Source organism: Microchirus variegatus, assembly GCF_963457635.1.
Source record: "Microchirus variegatus genome assembly, chromosome: 8".
Taxonomy (NCBI): domain Eukaryota; kingdom Metazoa; phylum Chordata; class Actinopteri; order Pleuronectiformes; family Soleidae; genus Microchirus; species Microchirus variegatus.
This window is the reverse complement of record NC_139809.1, coordinates 31,739,815-31,764,814: the sequence shown is the minus strand read 5'-3', so window position 1 is coordinate 31,764,814 and position 25,000 is coordinate 31,739,815. Positions and strand designations below refer to the sequence as shown.

General features: G+C 50.4%; 2 protein-coding genes across 2 annotated transcripts in view; one reads left to right on the top strand and one right to left on the bottom strand.

Annotated features, from left to right (window-relative positions):
* LOC310931237 (C-Jun-amino-terminal kinase-interacting protein 1-like) overlaps positions 1-20,277 on the top strand; it is a gene marked incomplete at its 3' end in the record, with an annotated part of 26,541 nt that extends 6,264 nt beyond the window's left edge. The window contains exons 3-14 of the mRNA XM_083894347.1: positions 1-39; positions 130-369; positions 1,962-2,473; positions 3,811-3,838; positions 3,991-4,218; positions 5,900-5,975; positions 6,055-6,221; positions 6,311-6,414; positions 10,968-11,078; positions 11,940-12,010; positions 12,114-12,212; positions 20,205-20,277. The exon at positions 1-39 is cut by the window's left edge and continues 192 nt beyond it. Coding sequence (XP_083750473.1) covers positions 1-39; positions 130-369; positions 1,962-2,473; positions 3,811-3,838; positions 3,991-4,218; positions 5,900-5,975; positions 6,055-6,221; positions 6,311-6,414; positions 10,968-11,078; positions 11,940-12,010; positions 12,114-12,212; positions 20,205-20,277 — 1,748 coding nt within the window. The remainder of the gene's footprint in view (positions 40-129; positions 370-1,961; positions 2,474-3,810; positions 3,839-3,990; positions 4,219-5,899; positions 5,976-6,054; positions 6,222-6,310; positions 6,415-10,967; positions 11,079-11,939; positions 12,011-12,113; positions 12,213-20,204) is intronic.
* A 3,588-nt stretch (positions 20,278-23,865) lies between these two features.
* The window catches only part of cstpp1 (centriolar satellite-associated tubulin polyglutamylase complex regulator 1), a gene marked incomplete at its 5' end in the record, with an annotated part of 4,467 nt that continues 3,332 nt past the window's right edge, over positions 23,866-25,000 (bottom strand). The window contains 3 exons of the mRNA XM_083893396.1: positions 23,866-24,075; positions 24,155-24,218; positions 24,319-24,428. Of these exons, the coding sequence (XP_083749522.1) occupies positions 23,907-24,075; positions 24,155-24,218; positions 24,319-24,428 (343 nt within the window). The 3' untranslated portion in view covers positions 23,866-23,906. The remainder of the gene's footprint in view (positions 24,076-24,154; positions 24,219-24,318; positions 24,429-25,000) is intronic.

The window sequence follows — 25,000 nt, the reverse complement described above, 5'->3', positions numbered from 1 at the left end:
ACAGTCCGAGGAGTCAGCGGAGAGGAGGAGGAGGAGGAGGAGGAAGAGGAGGAGGAGGAGGAGGAAGAGGGAAGGATGGAGTGACGACAGGGAGGGAGGAGAAGAGGACTGTGGGGAGGCTGTGTGCAGAGTCCAGGGCTAAAGACAAGGACAAGACGTCTCTGCAGAGGACGAGAGACGCCAACGCAGCCAAGGGCGGAGGAGCCGAGGGCAGAGGAAAGGTCGCAGCCAAGGGAGCGAGGAGAGGAGCCGCCCTGAAGCCGCCCACCAGCGTCCTGCCGTCACACCCTGAGGTTTACCTGCCCGCCATGGTGGTGCCGCGCACACCTGTCGCTCCCAGGAACCAGGACGAGAACCGAGAGCGAGAAGGTAACGGAGCGGCGCCGGGTACGGACGCTCACTCTCCCACGCCAAGGTCCATGTTTTCAATCTGTAACGTCCTGACTTTTCTCACCTGACACAGACAGTTTCCAGACACACAACGGCAGTTTGTCAGATTTTATCAGCGTCCTCTCCTTCAGTTCTGCTCTGTTTTTCTAACACTAATAAAATCTAGGACAAAAATCTAGAAAAAAATCGAGCATAAAATGTTGGGAAAAATAAATGATACAATCTAGGAAAAAAAATCTATGACAAAATCTGCGATAAAATATAGGAAAAAATCCAGGAAAAAATCTAGAAAAAAATCTATGATAACATTTTGGGAAAAATAAACGATAAAATCTACGATACTATCTAGGTAAAAATCTATGACAAAATCTACGATACAATCTACGATAAAATGTAGGAAAAAATCCAGGGAAAAAATCTATGATAACATTTTGGGAAAAATAAACGATACAATCTAGGAAAAAATCTATGACAAAATCTACAATAAAATCTAGAAAAAAATCTATGAAAAGATCTATGATAACATTTTGGGAAAAATCTACGATAAAATCTAGGATAACATCTATGCTAAAAACAATTGACAATGAAATGAGGCATAAATAGTTCATAATGTAAACTTGTGATTATGTACGGTGGCCTGGAAGTGCAAAGCATTTTTACAAAAAACATTTCTCTGATTTTTTTTCCCGTCTGTTTTTACGGCATTTTTTTTCGGAGTCTGTTTTTAAGAAATTCTTTTTCAGGGCTGTTTTTACGATACTTTTTTTGGGGAGTCTGTTTTTAAAAAAAATTTCGGGTCTGTTTTTACGAAAACAATTTTGGGTCTGTTTTTACGACATTTTTTTTTCGGGGTCTTATTTTACGGAAAAAAAATTCGGGTCTGTTTTTACGATACTTTTTTTTCGGAGTTTGTTTTAACGACATTTTTTTCAGGGCTGTTTTTACGATATTTTTTGGGGGGTCTGTTTTTTACGACATTTTTTTTCAGAGTCTGTTTTTACGACATTTTATATTTTTCTGGTCTGTTTTTACGATGCTTTTTTGGGGGGTCTGTTTTTACGAAAAAAAATTTCGGGTCTGTTTTTAAAAAAAAATTTGGGTCTGTTTTTACAAAAACAATTTTGGGTCTGTTTTTACGACATTTTTTTTTCGGGGTCCTATTTTACGAAAAAAAAATTCGGGTCTGTTTTTACGATACTATATGATAATATGATACATTTATCTCATTTATTTACAACACTGTATTTTTCTCAGCTGGTTCTTGGTATAAAGAGTTAAACTGAAAAGCTGCCGCTCGTAACTGTTCGATTTATTGACTTTATTTTTCATCATGAAAGCGAAATGTGATTCTTTAAATCTGGTGAAAATGAGTTTCCATATAAACCAGTAAACCACTGATCCTCCATCACTAACCACCGCCAACGTTTTGCAGCGGAACTTTCCAATTTAACGCCATTTTAAAACTATTTGGTGGTGTTTTTAACTCCTTTTTATCATGAAAATGATTTGAATGTAAACCTGTTTGGTCCTAATGTGACCGTGCACATGTTGGTTTGTCTCTCCGTCTGTAGTCCAGAACCAGGACAGGAGCCAGGATCCCCGTCCTGTTCTGTCCCGGTCCAGCAGCGAGGGCGGCTCCAACAGAATGTCCCTGAGCTCGGACACAGAAGGACCTCCGGCAGAACCGCTGCACCCCCATGTGTCCAACAGAACCAACCCGGACATCAGCGAAGAGGAGGGCGAGGGAGAGCCCGCCCACAACAGTCCCGCCCCCTGCCTGACAGGAAGTGACCCGCCACCACAAATGGACTGTACCAAATCTGAGGTGGATGTAGAAGGAGGAGGAGGAGGAGGAGGAGGAGGAGGAGGGGCAGGGGGCGGAGTGTGTGTGTCGGGTTTGAACTACGACTCGGTGAAATACACCCTGGTGGTGGATGAAGACGCTCGGCTGCAGCTGGTCAGCCTCAAAGACTGTCTCCACCGTCACCATGACGACAGGGACGACAGCGACGCAGAGACGGTCTACCAGTCGGCCAACGAGGACGAAGATCCCGAGTACGAGGAGGAGAGGAAGAGGACGGAGGAGACGAGGACGCGAGGTGAGGAGAGGACACAAGAACAAAAAAGGGCTCAAGCGCAAACACCAGGGCCCAGGTGCTAACTTCAGGGCTCGAGTGCTAACGCCAGGGCTTGAACGCGAACACCGAGGTTCGAGCGTGAACGACAAGGCTCGAACGCGAACGTCAGGGTTCGAACGCGAACGCCAGGGCCCGAGTGCCAACAACAGGGCCAGAGTGTGAACACCAAGGCTCAAACGCGAACGCCAGGGCCCAGGTGCTAACTTCAGGGCCCCAGTGCGAACACCATGGCTCGAACGCGAACGCCAAGGTTCGAGCGCGAACACCAGGGCCCGAGTGCTAACGCCAGGGCTTGAGTGCTGACGTCTGGGCCTGAGTGCTAACTTCAGGGCTCGAGTGCTAACGCCAGGGCTTGAACGCGAACACCGAGGTTCGAGCGTGAACGACAAGGCTCGAACGTGAACGTCAGGGTTCGAACGCGAACGCCAGGGCCCGAGTGCCAACAACAGGGCCAGAGTGCGAACACCAAGGCTCGAACGCGAACGCCAGGGCCCAGGTGCTAACTTCAGGGCCCCAGTGCGAACACCATGGCTCGAACGCGAACACCAAGGTTCGAGCGCGAACACCAGGGCCCGAGTGCTAACGCCAGGGCTCGAGTGCTAACGCCAGGGCTTGAGTGCTGACGTCTGGGCCTGAGTGCTAACGTCAGGGCTCGAGTGCGAACGTCAGGGCCCGAGTGCTAACGTCAGGGCCCGAGTGCGAACGTCAGGGCCCGAGTGCTAACGTCAGGGCCCGAGTGCTAACGTCAGGGCCCGAGTGCTAACGTCAGGGCCCGAGTGCGAACGTCAGGGCCCGAGTGCTAACGTCAGGGCCCGAGTGCTAACGTCAGGGCCCGAGTGCTAACGTCAGGGCCCGAGTGCTAACGTCAGGGCCCGAGTGCTAACGTCAGGGCCCGAGTGCTAACGTCAGGGCCCGAGTGCTAACGTCAGGGCCCGAGTGCGAACGTCAGGGCCCGAGTGCTAACGTCAGGGCCCGAGTGCTAACGTCAGGGCCCGAGTGCTAACGTCAGGGCCCGAGTGCGAACGTCAGGGCCCGAGTGCTAACGTCAGGGCCCGAGTGCTAACGTCAGGGCCCGAGTGCTAACGTCAGGGCCCGAGTGCTAACGTCAGGGCCCGAGTGCGAACGTCAGGGCCCGAGTGCTAACGTCAGGGCCCGAGTGCTAACGTCAGGGCCCGAGTGCTAACGTCAGGGCTCGAGTGCTAACGTCAGGGCCTGAGTGCTAACGCCAGGGCCCGAGGAAATGCGATATTGTCATAGTGCTTGGACCTGCGCGTTGCACCAGGACTCTATGGCGCCCCCTCAGGTGAAACGTAAATGGAGCAAGGCAAAATGAAGTTGCACCAAATTTGCTATAGCCCAAGACGAACAGGAAAGTCCATTGGGACCACGGCCTCAACTCAACAGGAAGTCGGCCATTTTGAATTGGAGTGAAAACATCAGTTTAACTTGGTCTTGTTTCCAGAAAGAAGAACGGAAGAGGAGCAGCCGAGGAAATGGAGGGATGAGGAGGTGAGGCGGAGGAGGGAGGAGGAGGTGAAGAGGCGGCGCGATGTCGTAGTTTCCAGGTTCTTCAGGCAGACCAAGGTCACGTCACACGACCAGGAGACTCAAGCAGGAAGAGGCGGAGCTACCAGGAGCAGGAAGTTCCTCAACCTCTTCACCGACAACAGCAGCCATTACAGTGCTACAGGTTATTTTAACTCTCTTATATATGTACGAGCTGCTGTTTCTGCGAGCGCACGACCTACGACGCGACCTGCGACTTACAACATGTCCTACGACACAAACTACAACGGAACCTATGACACGACCTACGACATAACCTGCGAAACGACCTGTGACGCAAGATAAAAAAATGCGACACGACCTACATCACGATCTACGACACAAACTACGACGCGATGTGCAACGCGACCTACTTCACGATCTGTGACGCAAAATACGACGCGACCTACATTATGATCTACGACGCAAACTACGACATCACGATCTACAACGCAAACTACGACGTGACCTGCGACACTACCTACGACGCAACCTACATCATGATCTGCGACACGATCTACGATGCAAAATATGACACGACATGTGACACCACCTACATTACGATCTACAACGCAAACTACGACATGACCTACAACACGACCTACATTACGATCTACGTAGCAAACTATGACACGACCTACATCTCGATCTACGACGCAAACTACGACATGACCTGCAACACAACCTACGAAGCAAACTACATCACGATCTACGGCGCAAACTGTGACACGACCTACGGCGCAAACTACGACACGACCTACGACGCAACCTGCGACACGACCTACAACGCAACCTGCAACACGACCTACAACGCAAACTACATCATGATCTACGACGTAAACTACGACACGACCTACATCACGATCTACGACGCAAATTACGACAAGACCTACATCACGATCTACGACGCAAACTACGACAAGACCTACATCTCGATCTACGACGCAAACTACGACACGAACTACATCGCGATCTACGACGCAAACTACGACAAGACCTACATCACGATCTACGACGCAAACTACGACAAGACCTACGTCGCGATCTACGACACAAACTACGACACGACCTACATCACGATCTACGACGCAAACTACGACAAGACCTACATCACAATCCACGACGCAAACTACGACAAGACCTTCATCACAATCTACGACACAAACTACGACAAGACCTACATCACGATCTACGACGCAAACTACGACGAGACCTTCATCACGATCTACGACACAAACTACGACACGACCTACATCGCGATCTACGACGCAAACTACGACACGACCTACATCGCGATCTACGACGCAAACTACGACACGACCTACATCGCGATCTACGACGCAAACTACGACAAGACCTACATCACGATCTACGACGCAAACTACGACACGACCTACATCGCGATCTAAGACGCAAACTACGACACGACCTACATCACGATCTAAGACGCAAACTACGACACGACCTACGACGCAAACTACGACACGACCTACATCACGATCTACGACGCAAACTACGACACGACCTACATCACGATCTACGACGCAAACTACGACACGACCTACATCACGATCTACGACGCAAACTACGACACGACCTACATCACGATCTACGACGCAAACTACGACACGACCTACATCACGATCTACGACGCAAACTACGACACGACCTACATCACGATCTACGACGCAAACTACGACAAGACCTACATCACAATCTACGACGCAAACTACGACACGACCTAGGACATGACCTGCGACACGACCTAAACATTATTTAGAGATTGATAAAGAGAGTGTTCTTAATCTTTGTGGTGTTGCGTTCAGGTGCCGGCTCTTTCAGCGTGTTCTCCTGTGTACTGGACGGCGTGGAGCGACAGCAGAGCCACAGAGCCGCCTACAGGTGGAGACACATGAACACACACGGACAAAAGTGTCGACAAATCCACACGTCACACTGTAACATGAACCTGTGATTTCAGGTTTGTTCCTCGTCATTCAGACGAGCTTCACCTGGAGACCGATGACCCGCTGTTACTGCTGAGTCAGTCTGAGGATCTGTGGTGTCACGGTTACAACATGAGGACGGGCGCCGCCGGCGTCTTTCCTGCGTTCTACGCCGTCAAGTTAGCCAAAGAGAACAACCGGGGTAAGCCTACGAGACGATGAACGGGTGAAAGCAGAGGATCGCTCACCGTTCACCACCGCTCTTCTTCCTCTTCTTCCTCTTCCTCACAGCGCACAGAGACGGTCGCGTGGAACACTTTCACGTCCGGTTCCTGGGTTCAGTTCAGGTTCCTGTTCACAAAGGCAGCAACGTTATGTGTGCCGCCATGCACAAGGTAAAGAGGCACGCCACCTACACGACCTGCGACTTATGATACGACACGACCTGCGACTTACGACACGACCTAAGACACGACCTGCGACTTACGACACGACCTGCGACTTATGATACGACACGACCTGCGACTTACGACACAACCTGCGACACGACCTGCGACTTATGACACGACCTGTCACTTATGATACGACACGACCTGCGACTTACGACACGACCTGTGACTTATGATACGACACGACCTGCGACTTACGACACGACCTGCGACTTACGACACGACCTGTGACTTATGATACGACACGACCTGCGACTTACGACAAGACCTGCGACTTACGACACGACCTGTGACTTATGATACGACACGACCTGCGACTTACGACACGACCTGCGACTTACGACACGACCTGTGACTTATGATACGACACGACCTGCGACTTACGACACGACCTGTGACTTATGATACGACACGACCTGCGACTTACGACACGACCTGCGACTTACGACACGACCTGTGACTTATGATACGACACGACCTGCGACTTACGACAAGACCTGCGACTTACGACACGACCTGTGACTTATGATACGACACGACCTGCGACTTACGACACGACCTGCGACACGACCTGCGACTTATGACACGACACGACCTGCGACTTATGACACGACCTGTCACTTATGATATGACACGACCTGCGACTTACGACACGACCTGTCACTTATGATATGACACGACCTGCGACTTATGACACGACCTGTCACTTATGATATGACACGACCTGCGACTTACGACACGACCTGTGACTTATGATACGACACGACCTGCGACACGACCTGCGACTTATGATACGACACGACCTGCGACTTACGACACAACCTGCGACACGACCTGCGACTTATGACACGACCTGTCACTTATGATACGACACGACCTGCGACTTATGACACGACCTGTGACTTATGATATGACACGACCTGCGACTTACGACACGACCTGTGACTTATGATACGACACGACCTGCGACACGACCTGCGACTTATGATACGACACGACCTGCGACTTACGACACAACCTGCGACACGACCTGCGACTTATGACACGACCTGTCACTTATGATACGACACGACCTGCGACTTATGACACGACCTGTGACTTATGATACGACACGACCTAAGACACGACCTACGACTTACGACACGACCTGCGACTTATGACACGACCTAAGACACGACCTGCGACTTACGACACGACCTGCGACACGACCTGCGACCTAAGACACGACCTGCGACTTATGATACGACACGATCTGCGACTTATGACACGACCTAAGACACGACCTGCGACTTACGACACGACCTGTGACTTATGATACGACACGACCTGCGACTTACGACAAGACCTGCGACTTACGACACGACCTGTGACTTATGATACGACACGACCTGCGACACGACCTGCGACTTATGACACGACACGACCTGCGACTTATGACACGACCTGTCACTTATGATACGACACGACCTGCGACTTATGACACGACCTGTCACTTATGATATGACACGACCTGCGACTTACGACACGACCTGTGACTTATGATACGACACGACCTGCGACACGACCTGCGACTTATGATACGACACGACCTGCGACTTACGACACAACCTGTCACTTATGACACGACACGACCTGCGACTTATGACACGACCTGTCACTTATGATACGACACGACCTGCGACTTACGACACGACCTGTGACTTATGATACGACACGACCTGCGACACGACCTGCGACTTATGATACGACACGACCTGCGACTTACGACACAACCTGCGACACGACCTGCGACTTATGACACGACACGACCTGCGACTTATGACACGACCTGTCACTTATGATATGACACGACCTGCGACTTACGACACGACCTGTGACTTATGATACGACACGACCTGCGACACGACCTGCAACTTATGACACGACCTACGACTTACGACACGACCTGCGACTTACGACACGACCTGCGACACGACCTGCGACCTAAGACACGACCTGCGACTTATGATACGACACGATCTGCGACTTATGACACGACCTAAGACACGACCTGCGACTTATGACACGACCTGTCACTTATGATACGACACGACCTGCGACTTACGACACGACCTGTGACTTATGATACGACACGACCTGCGACTTACGACACGACCTGCGACTTACGACACGACCTGTGACTTATGATACGACACGACCTGCGACTTACGACAAGACCTGCGACTTACGACACGACCTGTGACTTATGATACGACACGACCTGCGACTTACGACACGACCTGCGACTTACGACACGACCTGTGACTTATGATACGACACGACCTGCGACTTACGACACGACCTGTGACTTATGATACGACACGACCTGCGACTTACGACACGACCTGCGACTTACGACACGACCTGTGACTTATGATACGACACGACCTGCGACTTACGACAAGACCTGCGACTTACGACACGACCTGTGACTTATGATACGACACGACCTGCGACTTACGACACGACCTGCGACACGACCTGCGACTTATGACACGACACGACCTGCGACTTATGACACGACCTGTCACTTATGATATGACACGACCTGCGACTTACGACACGACCTGTCACTTATGATATGACACGACCTGCGACTTATGACACGACCTGTCACTTATGATATGACACGACCTGCGACTTACGACACGACCTGTGACTTATGATACGACACGACCTGCGACACGACCTGCGACTTATGATACGACACGACCTGCGACTTACGACACAACCTGCGACACGACCTGCGACTTATGACACGACACGACCTGCGACTTATGACACGACCTGTCACTTATGATACGACACGACCTGCGACTTATGACACGACCTGTGACTTATGATACGACACGACCTGCGACACGACCTGCAACTTATGACACGACCTAAGACACGACCTGCGACTTACGACACGACCTGCGACACGACCTGCGACCTAAGACACGACCTGCGACTTACGACACGACCTGCGACTTATGACACGACCTAAGACACGACCTACGACTTACGACACGACCTGCGACTTATGACACGACCTAAGACACGACCTGCGACTTACGACACGACCTGCGACACGACCTGCGACCTAAGACACGACCTGCGACTTATGATACGACACGATCTGCGACTTATGACACGACCTAAGACACGACCTGCGACTTACGACACGACCTGTGACTTATGATACGACACGACCTGCGACTTACGACAAGACCTGCGACTTACGACACGACCTGTGACTTATGATACGACACGACCTGCGACACGACCTGCGACTTATGACACGACACGACCTGCGACTTATGACACGACCTGTCACTTATGATACGACACGACCTGCGACTTATGACACGACCTGTCACTTATGATATGACACGACCTGCGACTTACGACACGACCTGTGACTTATGATACGACACGACCTGCGACACGACCTGCGACTTATGATACGACACGACCTGCGACTTACGACACAACCTGTCACTTATGACACGACACGACCTGCGACTTATGACACGACCTGTCACTTATGATACGACACGACCTGCGACTTACGACACGACCTGTGACTTATGATACGACACGACCTGCGACACGACCTGCGACTTATGATACGACACGACCTGCGACTTACGACACAACCTGCGACACGACCTGCGACTTATGACACGACACGACCTGCGACTTATGACACGACCTGTCACTTATGATATGACACGACCTGCGACTTACGACACGACCTGTGACTTATGATACGACACGACCTGCGACACGACCTGCAACTTATGACACGACCTACGACTTACGACACGACCTGCGACTTACGACACGACCTGCGACACGACCTGCGACCTAAGACACGACCTGCGACTTATGATACGACACGACCTGCGACACGACCTGCGACTTATGATACGACACGACCTGCGACTTACGACACAACCTGCGACACGACCTGCGACTTATGACACGACACGACCTGCGACTTATGACACGACCTGTCACTTATGATATGACACGACCTGCGACTTACGACACGACCTGTGACTTATGATACGACACGACCTGCGACACGACCTGCAACTTATGACACGACCTACGACTTACGACACGACCTGCGACTTACGACACGACCTGCGACACGACCTGCGACCTAAGACACGACCTGCGACTTATGATACGACACGATCTGCGACTTATGACACGACCTAAGACACGACCTGCGACTTACGACACGACCTGCGACTTACGACACGACCTGCGACTTATGAAACGACCTAAGACACGACCTGCGACTTACGACACGACCTGCGACTTATGATACGACCTAAGACACGACCTGCGACTTACGACACGACCTGTGACGCTTGCTGCAACTCACGACACACCCTGCAACACGACCAACGGAAAGTTGTCGGTGAGAACACGTTTGCGATGTTTGTCGATGTTTACGTGAACAGGTTGCGTGCAACAGACGTGCAGCAGCTCAGGCTCCGCCTCCGTGTGTTCTGGAGATCAGTGTGAGAGGAGTGAAGATCAACGTTCACGACCAGTGTCACTCTGACCACAGGGTACGCCCACTCCATCCATCCATCCATTCATCCATCCATTCATCCATCCATTCATCCATCCATTCATTCCTTTGTTTCCTTCCTTCCTCCAGTCCTTCAATCCTTTTCCTTTGCTTGTTCCTTCCTTTGTTTGTTGGTTGGTTCGTCCTTCCTCCCTCCCTTCCTTCCTCCCTTGTTCCTTCCTCCCTCCCTTCCTCCCTTGTTCCTTCCTCCCTTCCTTCCTCCCTTGTTCCTTCCTCCCTTGTTCCTTCCTCCCTTGTTCCTCCCTCCCTTCCTTCCTCCCTTGTTCCTTCCTCCCTCCCTTCCTCCCTTGTTCCTTCCTCCCTTCCTTCCTCCCTTGTTCCTTCCTCCCTTGTTCCTTTCTCCCTTCCTTCCTCCCTTGTTCCTTCCTCCCTCCCTTCCTCCCTTGTTCCTTTCTCCCTTCCTTCCTCCCTTGTTCCTTCCTCCCTTGTTCCTTTCTCCCTTCCTTCCTCCCTTGTTCCTTCCTCCCTCCCTTCCTCCCTTGTTCCTTCCTCCCTCCCTTCCTCCCTTGTTCCTTCCTCCCTTGTTCCTTCCTCCCTCCCTTCCTCCCTTGTTCCTTCCTCCCTTGTTCCTTCCTCCCTTGTTCCTTCCTCCCTCCCTTCCTCCCTTGTTCCTTCCTCCCTTGTTCCTTCCTCCCTCCCTACCTCCCTTGTTCCTTCCTTCTCTCCTTCCCTTACAGCAGCTTGTTGTTGGTTAGTTGTTGGCTCACAGCGCCGCTCAGTGGCTGTGAGCAGTGACTACACGCTGAAAACAGGGTCAGTGTTGTTGTTCCGTGACGTGTTCAGGGTCAGTTGGACGTCCCAGCGTCACACAGTGTCTTCTTCTTCTTGTCTTCTTCAGGGAGACCAGTGTTTTCACTTCTTCCAGCTGAAGAACATCTCGTTCTGTGGTTGTCATCCCAAACACAGCAGGTGAGTCAGCGCCGGCGCTAGCGCTAGCGTCCTCTCCGTCCGCGTCACATTTTAAATCATCGTTAAAACAAACGTGTGAGTGACGCTGATGACGTCGTCGCAGGTACTTTGGTTTCATCACCAAACATCCCGACCAACAGCGTTTCGCCTGTCACGTGATGATGTCGGACGCCACGTTACATCCTGTCGCCAAGTCTTTAGGGTAAGAATGTTTTTAATATCACACTCTTCACGCGTCTCATTCTCTGTGCGTCTGTGATATTCTGACAAAACATTGATGTCGATGCGATGTTTAGCGTCACATCTTCACGTCTTTGTCTCGCTGTGACACAGACGTCTGTAAACCACTCACTCTCCCACACCAAAGCCCATGGAGAAAATCAGTGACGCAGCCTACGACTTACGACACGTCCTGCGACACGACCTACATCACGATCTACGACGCAAACAACACGACCTACATCACGATCTACAACACGACCTACATCATGATCTACGACGCAAACTGCGACGCGACCTACATCACGATCTACAACGCAAACAACACAACCTACATCACGATCTACGACGCAAACTACGACGCGACCTACATCAAGATCTACGACGCAAACTACGACACGATCTACATCAAGATCTACGACGCAAACTACGACACGATCTACATCATGATCTACGACGCAAACTACGACACGACCTACATCATGATCAACGAGCAAACTACTACGTGACCTACATCACGACCTACGACACGACTTACAACAGGTCCTGCAAGACGACCTACATCGTGATATACGACGCAAACTACGACACAAACTACATCACGACTTACATCACGGTCTACGACGCAAACTACGGCACGATCTACGATGCGACCTGCGACACGAACTACATCACGACCTACGACACAACCTGCGACACGACCTGCGACTTATGACACGACACGACCTGCGACTTATGACACGACCTGTCACTTATGATACGACACGACCTGCGACTTATGACACGACCTGTGACTTATGATACGACACGACCTGCGACACGACCTGCAACTTATGACACGACCTAAGACACGACCTGCGACTTACGACACGACCTGCGACACGACCTGCGACCTAAGACACGACCTGCGACTTACGACACGACCTGCGACTTATGACACGACCTAAGACACGACCTACGACTTACGACACGACCTGCGACTTATGACACGACCTAAGACACGACCTGCGACTTACGACACGACCTGCGACACGACCTGCGACCTAAGACACGACCTGCGACTTATGATACGACACGATCTGCGACTTATGACACGACCTAAGACACGACCTGCGACTTACGACACGACCTGTGACTTATGATACGACACGACCTGCGACTTACGACAAGACCTGCGACTTACGACACGACCTGTGACTTATGATACGACACGACCTGCGACACGACCTGCGACTTATGACACGACACGACCTGCGACTTATGACACGACCTGTCACTTATGATACGACACGACCTGCGACTTATGACACGACCTGTCACTTATGATATGACACGACCTGCGACTTACGACACGACCTGTGACTTATGATACGACACGACCTGCGACACGACCTGCGACTTATGATACGACACGACCTGCGACTTACGACACAACCTGTCACTTATGACACGACACGACCTGCGACTTATGACACGACCTGTCACTTATGATACGACACGACCTGCGACTTACGACACGACCTGTGACTTATGATACGACACGACCTGCGACACGACCTGCGACTTATGATACGACACGACCTGCGACTTACGACACAACCTGCGACACGACCTGCGACTTATGACACGACACGACCTGCGACTTATGACACGACCTGTCACTTATGATATGACACGACCTGCGACTTACGACACGACCTGTGACTTATGATACGACACGACCTGCGACACGACCTGCAACTTATGACACGACCTACGACTTACGACACGACCTGCGACTTACGACACGACCTGCGACACGACCTGCGACCTAAGACACGACCTGCGACTTATGATACGACACGATCTGCGACTTATGACACGACCTAAGACACGACCTGCGACTTATGACACGACCTGTCACTTATGATACGACACGACCTGCGACTTACGACACGACCTGTGACTTATGATACGACACGACCTGCGACTTACGACACGACCTGCGACTTACGACACGACCTGTGACTTATGATACGACACGACCTGCGACTTACGACAAGACCTGCGACTTACGACACGACCTGTGACTTATGATACGACACGACCTGCGACTTACGACACGACCTGCGACTTACGACACGACCTGTGACTTATGATACGACACGACCTGCGACTTACGACACGACCTGTGACTTATGATACGACACGACCTGCGACTTACGACACGACCTGCGACTTACGACACGACCTGTGACTTATGATACGACACGACCTGCGACTTACGACAAGACCTGCGACTTACGACACGACCTGTGACTTATGATACGACACGACCTGCGACTTACGACACGACCTGCGACACGACCTGCGACTTATGACACGACACGACCTGCGACTTATGACACGACCTGTCACTTATGATATGACACGACCTGCGACTTACGACACGACCTGTCACTTATGATATGACACGACCTGCGACTTATGACACGACCTGTCACTTATGATATGACACGACCTGCGACTTACGACACGACCTGTGACTTATGATACGACACGACCTGCGACACGACCTGCGACTTATGATACGACACGACCTGCGACTTACGACACAACCTGCGACACGACCTGCGACTTATGACACGACACGACCTGCGACTTATGACACGACCTGTCACTTATGATACGACACGACCTGCGACTTATGACACGACCTGTGACTTATGATACGACACGACCTGCGACACGACCTGCAACTTATGACACGACCTAAGACACGACCTGCGACTTACGACACGACCTGCGACACGACCTGCGACCTAAGACACGACCTGCGACTTACGACACGACCTGCGACTTATGACACGACCTAAGACACGACCTACGACTTACGACACGACCTGCGACTTATGACACGACCTAAGACACGACCTGCGACTTACGACACGACCTGCGACACGACCTGCGACCTAAGACACGACCTGCGACTTATGATACGACACGATCTGCGACTTATGACACGACCTAAGACACGACCTGCGACTTACGACACGACCTGTGACTTATGATACGACACGACCTGCGACTTACGACAAGACCTGCGACTTACGACACGACCTGTGACTTATGATACGACACGACCTGCGACACGACCTGCGACTTATGACACGACACGACCTGCGACTTATGACACGACCTGTCACTTATGATACGACACGACCTGCGACTTATGACACGACCTGTCACTTATGATATGACACGACCTGCGACTTACGACACGACCTGTGACTTATGATACGACACGACCTGCGACACGACCTGCGACTTATGATACGACACGACCTGCGACTTACGACACAACCTGTCACTTATGACACGACACGACCTGCGACTTATGACACGACCTGTCACTTATGATACGACACGACCTGCGACTTACGACACGACCTGTGACTTATGATACGACACGACCTGCGACACGACCTGCGACTTATGATACGACACGACCTGCGACTTACGACACAACCTGCGACACGACCTGCGACTTATGACACGACACGACCTGCGACTTATGACACGACCTGTCACTTATGATATGACACGACCTGCGACTTACGACACGACCTGTGACTTATGATACGACACGACCTGCGACACGACCTGCAACTTATGACACGACCTACGACTTACGACACGACCTGCGACTTACGACACGACCTGCGACACGACCTGCGACCTAAGACACGACCTGCGACTTATGATACGACACGACCTGCGACACGACCTGCGACTTATGATACGACACGACCTGCGACTTACGACACAACCTGCGACACGACCTGCGACTTATGACACGACACGACCTGCGACTTATGACACGACCTGTCACTTATGATATGACACGACCTGCGACTTACGACACGACCTGTGACTTATGATACGACACGACCTGCGACACGACCTGCAACTTATGACACGACCTACGACTTACGACACGACCTGCGACTTACGACACGACCTGCGACACGACCTGCGACCTAAGACACGACCTGCGACTTATGATACGACACGATCTGCGACTTATGACACGACCTAAGACACGACCTGCGACTTACGACACGACCTGCGACTTACGACACGACCTGCGACTTATGAAACGACCTAAGACACGACCTGCGACTTACGACACGACCTGCGACTTATGATACGACCTAAGACACGACCTGCGACTTACGACACGACCTGTGACGCTTGCTGCAACTCACGACACACCCTGCAACACGACCAACGGAAAGTTGTCGGTGAGAACACGTTTGCGATGTTTGTCGATGTTTACGTGAACAGGTTGCGTGCAACAGACGTGCAGCAGCTCAGGCTCCGCCTCCGTGTGTTCTGGAGATCAGTGTGAGAGGAGTGAAGATCAACGTTCACGACCAGTGTCACTCTGACCACAGGGTACGCCCACTCCATCCATCCATCCATTCATCCATCCATTCATCCATCCATTCATCCATCCATTCATTCCTTTGTTTCCTTCCTTCCTCCAGTCCTTCAATCCTTTTCCTTTGCTTGTTCCTTCCTTTGTTTGTTGGTTGGTTCGTCCTTCCTCCCTCCCTTCCTTCCTCCCTTGTTCCTTCCTCCCTCCCTTCCTCCCTTGTTCCTTCCTCCCTTCCTTCCTCCCTTGTTCCTTCCTCCCTTGTTCCTTCCTCCCTTGTTCCTCCCTCCCTTCCTTCCTCCCTTGTTCCTTCCTCCCTCCCTTCCTCCCTTGTTCCTTCCTCCCTTCCTTCCTCCCTTGTTCCTTCCTCCCTTGTTCCTTTCTCCCTTCCTTCCTCCCTTGTTCCTTCCTCCCTCCCTTCCTCCCTTGTTCCTTTCTCCCTTCCTTCCTCCCTTGTTCCTTCCTCCCTTGTTCCTTTCTCCCTTCCTTCCTCCCTTGTTCCTTCCTCCCTCCCTTCCTCCCTTGTTCCTTCCTCCCTCCCTTCCTCCCTTGTTCCTTCCTCCCTTGTTCCTTCCTCCCTCCCTTCCTCCCTTGTTCCTTCCTCCCTTGTTCCTTCCTCCCTTGTTCCTTCCTCCCTCCCTTCCTCCCTTGTTCCTTCCTCCCTTGTTCCTTCCTCCCTCCCTACCTCCCTTGTTCCTTCCTTCTCTCCTTCCCTTACAGCAGCTTGTTGTTGGTTAGTTGTTGGCTCACAGCGCCGCTCAGTGGCTGTGAGCAGTGACTACACGCTGAAAACAGGGTCAGTGTTGTTGTTCCGTGACGTGTTCAGGGTCAGTTGGACGTCCCAGCGTCACACAGTGTCTTCTTCTTCTTGTCTTCTTCAGGGAGACCAGTGTTTTCACTTCTTCCAGCTGAAGAACATCTCGTTCTGTGGTTGTCATCCCAAACACAGCAGGTGAGTCAGCGCCGGCGCTAGCGCTAGCGTCCTCTCCGTCCGCGTCACATTTTAAATCATCGTTAAAACAAACGTGTGAGTGACGCTGATGACGTCGTCGCAGGTACTTTGGTTTCATCACCAAACATCCCGACCAACAGCGTTTCGCCTGTCACGTGATGATGTCGGACGCCACGTTACATCCTGTCGCCAAGTCTTTAGGGTAAGAATGTTTTTAATATCACACTCTTCACGCGTCTCATTCTCTGTGCGTCTGTGATATTCTGACAAAACATTGATGTCGATGCGATGTTTAGCGTCACATCTTCACGTCTTTGTCTCGCTGTGACACAGACGTCTGTAAACCACTCACTCTCCCACACCAAAGCCCATGGAGAAAATCAGTGACGCAGCCTACGACTTACGACACGTCCTGCGACACGACCTACATCACGATCTACGACGCAAACAACACGACCTACATCACGATCTACAACACGACCTACATCATGATCTACGACGCAAACTGCGACGCGACCTACATCACGATCTACAACGCAAACAACACAACCTACATCACGATCTACGACGCAAACTACGACGCGACCTACATCAAGATCTACGACGCAAACTACGACACGATCTACATCAAGATCTACGACGCAAACTACGACACGATCTACATCATGATCTACGACGCAAACTACGACACGACCTACATCATGATCAACGAGCAAACTACTACGTGACCTACATCACGACCTACGACACGACTTACAACAGGTCCTGCAAGACGACCTACATCGTGATATACGACGCAAACTACGACACAAACTACATCACGACTTACATCACGGTCTACGACGCAAACTACGGCACGATCTACGATGCGACCTGCGACACGAACTACATCACGACCTACGATGCAAACTACGGCACAATCTACACCACGATTTACGACGCGCCCTGCGATACGACCTACATCACGACCTACGACACCACTTACGACACATCCTGCAACACGACCTACATCACGATCTGCAGCGCAAACTATGACACGAACTACATCATGATCTACGACGCAAACTACGACGCGACGTACATCACGATCTACAACGCAAACAACACAACCTACATCACGATCTACGACGCGACCTACATCACGATTTACGACGCAAACTACAATACGACCTACATCATGATCTACGACGCAAACTACGACACGATCTACATCAGGATCTACGAAGCAAACTACAACACGACCTACATCATGATCAACGACGCAAACTACGATACGACCTACATCACAACCTAAGACACGACTTACGACACATCCTGCAACACGACCTACATCACGATCTACGACACAAACTACGACACAAACTACATCACCACTTACATCACGATCTACGACGCAAACTATGGCACGATCTACGATGTGACCTGCGACATGAACTCCATCACGTACTACGACGCAAACTACGGCACGAACTACATCAAGATCTACGACGCAAACTACCACACGACCTACATCACGATCTATGACGCAATCTACGACACGACACGACTTACGACACATCCTGCAACATGACCTACATCACAATCTACGACGCAAACTACGGCACGTTCTACGATGCGACCTGCGACATGACCTACATCAGGAACTATGATGCAAACTATGACACGATCTACATCACGACCTACGACGCAACCTACATCATGATCTACGACATGATCTGCGACACTACCTGAAACTTACGAAGCGTCCTGCAACACGACCTAAATCACGATCTACGATGCAAACTACGACACGACCTACATCACGACCTACTTTCCGTGTTTGTTTTTCTCCGTCCTCGTAAACTTTATATCACGAATGTGATTGAAATCTGACAAGTCCAGGGTATTCGTGTCCAAGTGAACGCCGCTACACACATCCACACACTGACAAAACTACCCAGACCTAGCAGAGCTAGCTAGCGGCTGTTTGCCGAGTGCTTCGAGAGCGTTTGCCCGTCATGTCACATAGCCGCTAGCTAGTTAGCTAGCTGCTTTCATAAATTTGTCACTTATTATCTGACGTTAGTGTTCAAAGCTTAACGGTCCTGTGGATGTGTATCAAACCGACGTATTCCAACACAATTCGACATTGTAGCGCTCTTATTTGCGAAAATGAGCAATTAACCTCTGTTACGGCTGCAGTTAGCAACGAGAATGTTCTTCTGCAAATGTGGCCGCCATCTTTGTTGAAAAATATCAATTATAAGGGGGAAAATCGCACTTCCCCCTTGCTCCACCCTACAAGTGAACGTGCAAAATGTAGGGTTAGGGTAAAAATGTAGGGTTAGGGTAAAAATGTAGGGTTAGGGTAAAAGTGTAGGGTTAGGGTAAAATGTAGGGTTAGGGCAAAAATGTAGGGTTAGGGGAGGTATTGGGACGGGGCCTTAGACTCACATTATCCAGGGTACGTTAGTCCGACTAAGACGGGCTGGATTTGAGTCAGACCAACGTGTTTAGTGAGCGCGAGCGTTTGTATCTGTGTTGATATTGATCCTCCTGAACAAAGATCACGTCGGCCGTCTTTACGGCGACAAACTGTTGGTGACAGTTCTCTGGTTTGTCCACAGGAGGGCGTTCCAGCAGTATTTCAAGGAGAACGTCGGCTACTCCTGTCCCACCGAAGACATCTTCATCGAATAAGCACTGAGTCACGACGACGAGCCTGGACTGCTGCTGTCGGAGTTTCCAGGACGATCACATGACACCGCGAGCTCAAATGTAACATAAATCTATACAAACTCATCTATTTTATAGGAAAGAATGAATATATGCAACGACACAGATGTTGGATATGAGAGCTCGACCATCGTCGATCTGTGACGGGTTTTCTAAACGGATTTAAGAAAGAGTTCAGGATTCTTTTGAAGCGTGGACACTGCGCTGTGAGCGCCCCCTGCTGCTCAGAGACTCTCCAAAAAACATGGCGGCCAGCAAGGACGCTTAAAAGAAACCTGATTTTAGCCACTGGAAGTGTAAAATGGAAAAGCCTCGTTAGACTTCGAAAACTTTATCGACTCATTTGATCCTTGACATAAAATATAGAACTACTCTACGACTAAAAGGTAACAGTATTGTGAATAACGGACCAAAGAATGACTTTAAGATCCCAGATTTCACCTCCTGACAAGAGAAGTGAAACGTAGACTTATTTTTATTTAGAAAACAACAACAGTGCCTTTTTTTCCGCCTCGTTTGTGTGTTTTGGTGAAGTTTTTGTCTCGGTCGCAAGAAAATGTTCAGCCTTTAATCACAATAACAGTAGCTAACAGTAGCTCTAACAGAGGCTAACAGAGGCTAACAGTAGCTCTAACAGAGGCTAACAGAGGCTAACAGCAGCTAACAGTAGCTCTAACAGAGGCTAACAGCAGCTAACAGTAGCTCTAACAGAGGCTAACAGCAGCTGTAACAGAGGCTAACAGTAGCTGTAACAGAGGCTAACAGCAGTTGTAACAGAGGCTAACAGCAGTTGTAACAGAGGCTAACAGCAGTTGTAACAGAGGCTAACAGCAGCTGTAACAGAGGCTAACAGCAGATGTAACAGAGGCTAACAGCAGCTGTAACAGAGGCTAACAGCAGTTGTAACAGAGGCTAACAGCAGCTGTAACAGAGGCTAACAGCAGATGTAACAGAGGCTAACAGCAGATGTAACAGAGGCTAACAGCAGTTGTAACAGAGGCTAACAGCAGTTGTAACAGTGGCTAACAGCAGTTGTAACAGAGGCTAACAGCAGCTGTAACAGAGGCTAACAGCAGTTGTAACAGAGGCTAACAGGTGTTAACAGCAGCTGTAACAGAGGCTAACAGCAGCTGTAACAGAGGCTAACAGCAGCTGTAACAGAGGCTAACAGATGTTAACAGCAGCTGTAACAGAGGCTAACAGCAGCTGTAACAGAGGCTAAAAGAGGCTAACAGCAGTTGTAACAGTGGCTAACAGCAGTTGTAACAGAGGCTAACAGCAGCTGGAACAGAGGCTAACAGCAGCTGTAACAGAGGCTAACAGCAGCTGTAACAGAGGCTAACAGCAGATGTAACAGAGGCTAACAGCAGTTGTAACAGAGGCTAACAGATGTTAACAGCAGCTGTAACAGAGGCTAACAGCAGCTGTAACAGTGGCTAACAGCAGCTGTAACAGTGGCTAACAGCAGCTGTAACAGAGGCTAACAGCAGCTGTAACAGAGGCTAACAGCAGCTGTAACAGAGGCTAACAGCAGCTATAACAGAGGCTAACAGCAGCTGTAACAGAGGCTAACAGCAGCTGTAACAGTGGCTAACAGCAGCTGTAACAGTGGCTAACAGCAGCTGTAACAGAGGCTAACAGCAGCTGTAACAGAGGCTAACAGCAGCTGTAACAGTGGCTAACAGCAGCTGTAACAGTGGCTAACAGCAGCTGTAACAGAGGCTAACAGCAGCTGTAACAGAGGCTAACAATGGCTAACAGCAGCATATTTAACGATGTGGCTGAAACACTGCTGGTTTTTTTTCACGCTAAAGCGATTTTCCGTCATTGTCCGATGTGTTGTAATTTGTAGACGCTGAACGACTGAGGTCACAACAACAACAACAACAACAACAACAACAACACTTTATTTAGGTCCCGACATGAAAATCAATGTGAACTTGGGAAAAGGTTCGATGATAAAATATAACAACAATTTCCACGCAGCCATGTGAGGTTCACCGCGCTAAAGAAAAGTGTCCTGTCTGTTTAAAGTGGGTTTAAGGCGTCCACATAGATATATGCTGTATAGATCCTGTATGTATATACGTACATTTGTAAAGGAGTTCTACTTGTATGCTGTTGGTGTAAGTGAAAGCAAACCCTGCATGATATTGATGTTCTAAAGACAAAAACACAGCCTGGTCACGGTGACGGCTCATATTCTGCTCAATAAACCACAACTGAACTCATCTTTGAGTAGAAAATAATGTTCTGCTCATGATTATTGATCATTTCAAAATCACTCTAACTGATCTGAAACTGTGCAGAGGAAAGAAAAAGGACATCAGAGAAACACGAGTTACATCTTTATTATTATTGACACATTAATGCACAGTCAGAGCAGGAAACATGTTATATTTGGACGTTTTCATTGACATTTGAATCAAAAGCATTTCCTGTCGTCAGATTTTAGCCAAAGAGAATCTCCCACACCAAAGTCACTCACTCTCCCACACCAAAGTCCACAGAGAATACCAGTGATTTTAGCTCACAGTGGACACAGGAGCTGCTGGTCCTCTGCTGCCTCGTGTGGTCACTTTGGTGTGGGAGAGAGTGAGTGACTTTGGTGTGGGAGAGTGAGTGACTTGTGACTTTGGTGTGGGAGAGTGAGCGACTTTGGTGTGGGAGAGTGAGTGACTTTGGTGTGGGAGCGTGAGTGACTTTGGTGTGGGAGAGTGAGTGACTTGTGACTTTGGTGTGGGAGAGTGAGTGACTTTGGTGTGAGAGAGTGAGTGACTGGTGTGGGAGAGTGAGCGACTTTGGTGTGGGAGAGTGAGTGACTTTGGTGCTGGAGAGTGAGTGACTTTGGTGTGGGAGAGTGAGTGGGAGAGAGTGAGTGACTTTGGTGTGGGAGAGTGAGTGACTTGTGACTTTGGTGTGGGGAGAGTGAGTGACTTTGGTGTGAGAGAGTGAGTGACTTTGGTGTGGGAGAGTGAGTGACTTTGGTGCGGGAGAGAGTGAGTGACTTTGGTGTGTGAGAGTGAGTGACTTTGGTTTGGGAGAGTGAGCGACTTTGGTGTGGGAGAGTCAGTGAGTGACTTTGGTGCTGGAGAGTGAGTGACTTTGGTGTGGGAGAGTGAGTGGGAGAGAGTGAGTGACTTTGGTGTGGGAGAGTGAGTGACTTTGGTGTGGGAGAGTGAGTGACTTTGGTGCGGGAGAGTGAGTGACTTTGGTGCGGGAGAGAGTGAGTGACTTTGGTGCGTGAGAGTGAGTGACTTTGGTGTGGGAGAGTGAGCGACTTTGGTGTGGGAGAGTCAGTGAGTGACTTTGGTGTGGGAGAGTGAGTGACTTTGTTGTGGGAGAGTGAGTGACGTTGGTGTGGGAGAGTGAGTGATTTTGGTGTGGGAGAGTGAGTGACTTTGGTGTGGGAAAGTGAGTGACTTTGGTGTGGGAGAGTGAGCCACTTTGGTGTGAGAGAGTGAGTGACTTTGGTGTGGGAGAGTGAGTGGTTTACAAACTTGAGTTTAACACAAGGAAAAGTCTGTCCGACAACGTGAACGCGCTCTTTGTAGACTGTCAGAGGTCAGAGGTCAGAGGTCAGAGGTCAGAGGTCAGTTCTCAGAGGAGTCAGTCTCCTCAGTAGAGCCGTCACTCTCCACCTCCATCTTCCTCCGGTGGTGGATGTTCCTCCGAGGCGACGCCTTCCTCTGCTGCTCCTTCAGGCCGATGACGGCGCTGCCGCTGCTGTTGCTGCCGGGACTGACCGCGATCTGAGCCACACTGACACACAGCACACACCAGGGGGCGTCAGAGGCAGACAGACTGTGTGTGTGTGTGTGTGTGTGTGTGTGTGACTCACAGTTTGTCCAGTTCCTGGTCCATCTCCGGGTCGATCAGTAGCTCCGCCCTGCTCGGTAACGCTCCTGCAGCAGCAGAAATGCAGTTTTTCTTCACGTTAAAGGTTTAGTTCAACGTGCATCTTATTTTGAAAGAATCACGACTGAAACGTGACCAACGTCTCACCGATGTCCTGGATGATGCCGTCGTGTTTACAGAGACTCAGTGAGAAGCTGAAGAAACAGAGTTTATCCTTTTCTTCAAGGATTTCTGTCATAGACGACCTGGAGGGATGACTACACACACACACACACACACACAGACACACACACACAGACACACACACACACACACACACACACACACACACACAGAGAGACACACACACGCACAGACACACACACACACACACACACACACACACACAGACACACACACACACACACACACACACACACACACACAGAGAGACACACACACGCACAGACACACACACACACACACACACACACACACAAAGAGAGACACACACACGCACAGACACACACACACACACACACACACACACAGACACACACACACACAGACACACACACACACACACACACACACAAAGAGAGACACACACACGCACAGACACACACACACACACACACACACACAGACACACACACACAGAGAGAGAGACACACACACACACACACACACACACAGACACACACACACAGAGAGAGAGACACACACACACACACGCACAGAGACACACACACACACACACACAGGACGTGATTGTGTCTGTTTCTCTCTGTGTGTGTGTGTGTGTGTGTGTCTGTGCGTGTGTGTGTCTGTGTGTGTGTGTCTCTGTGTG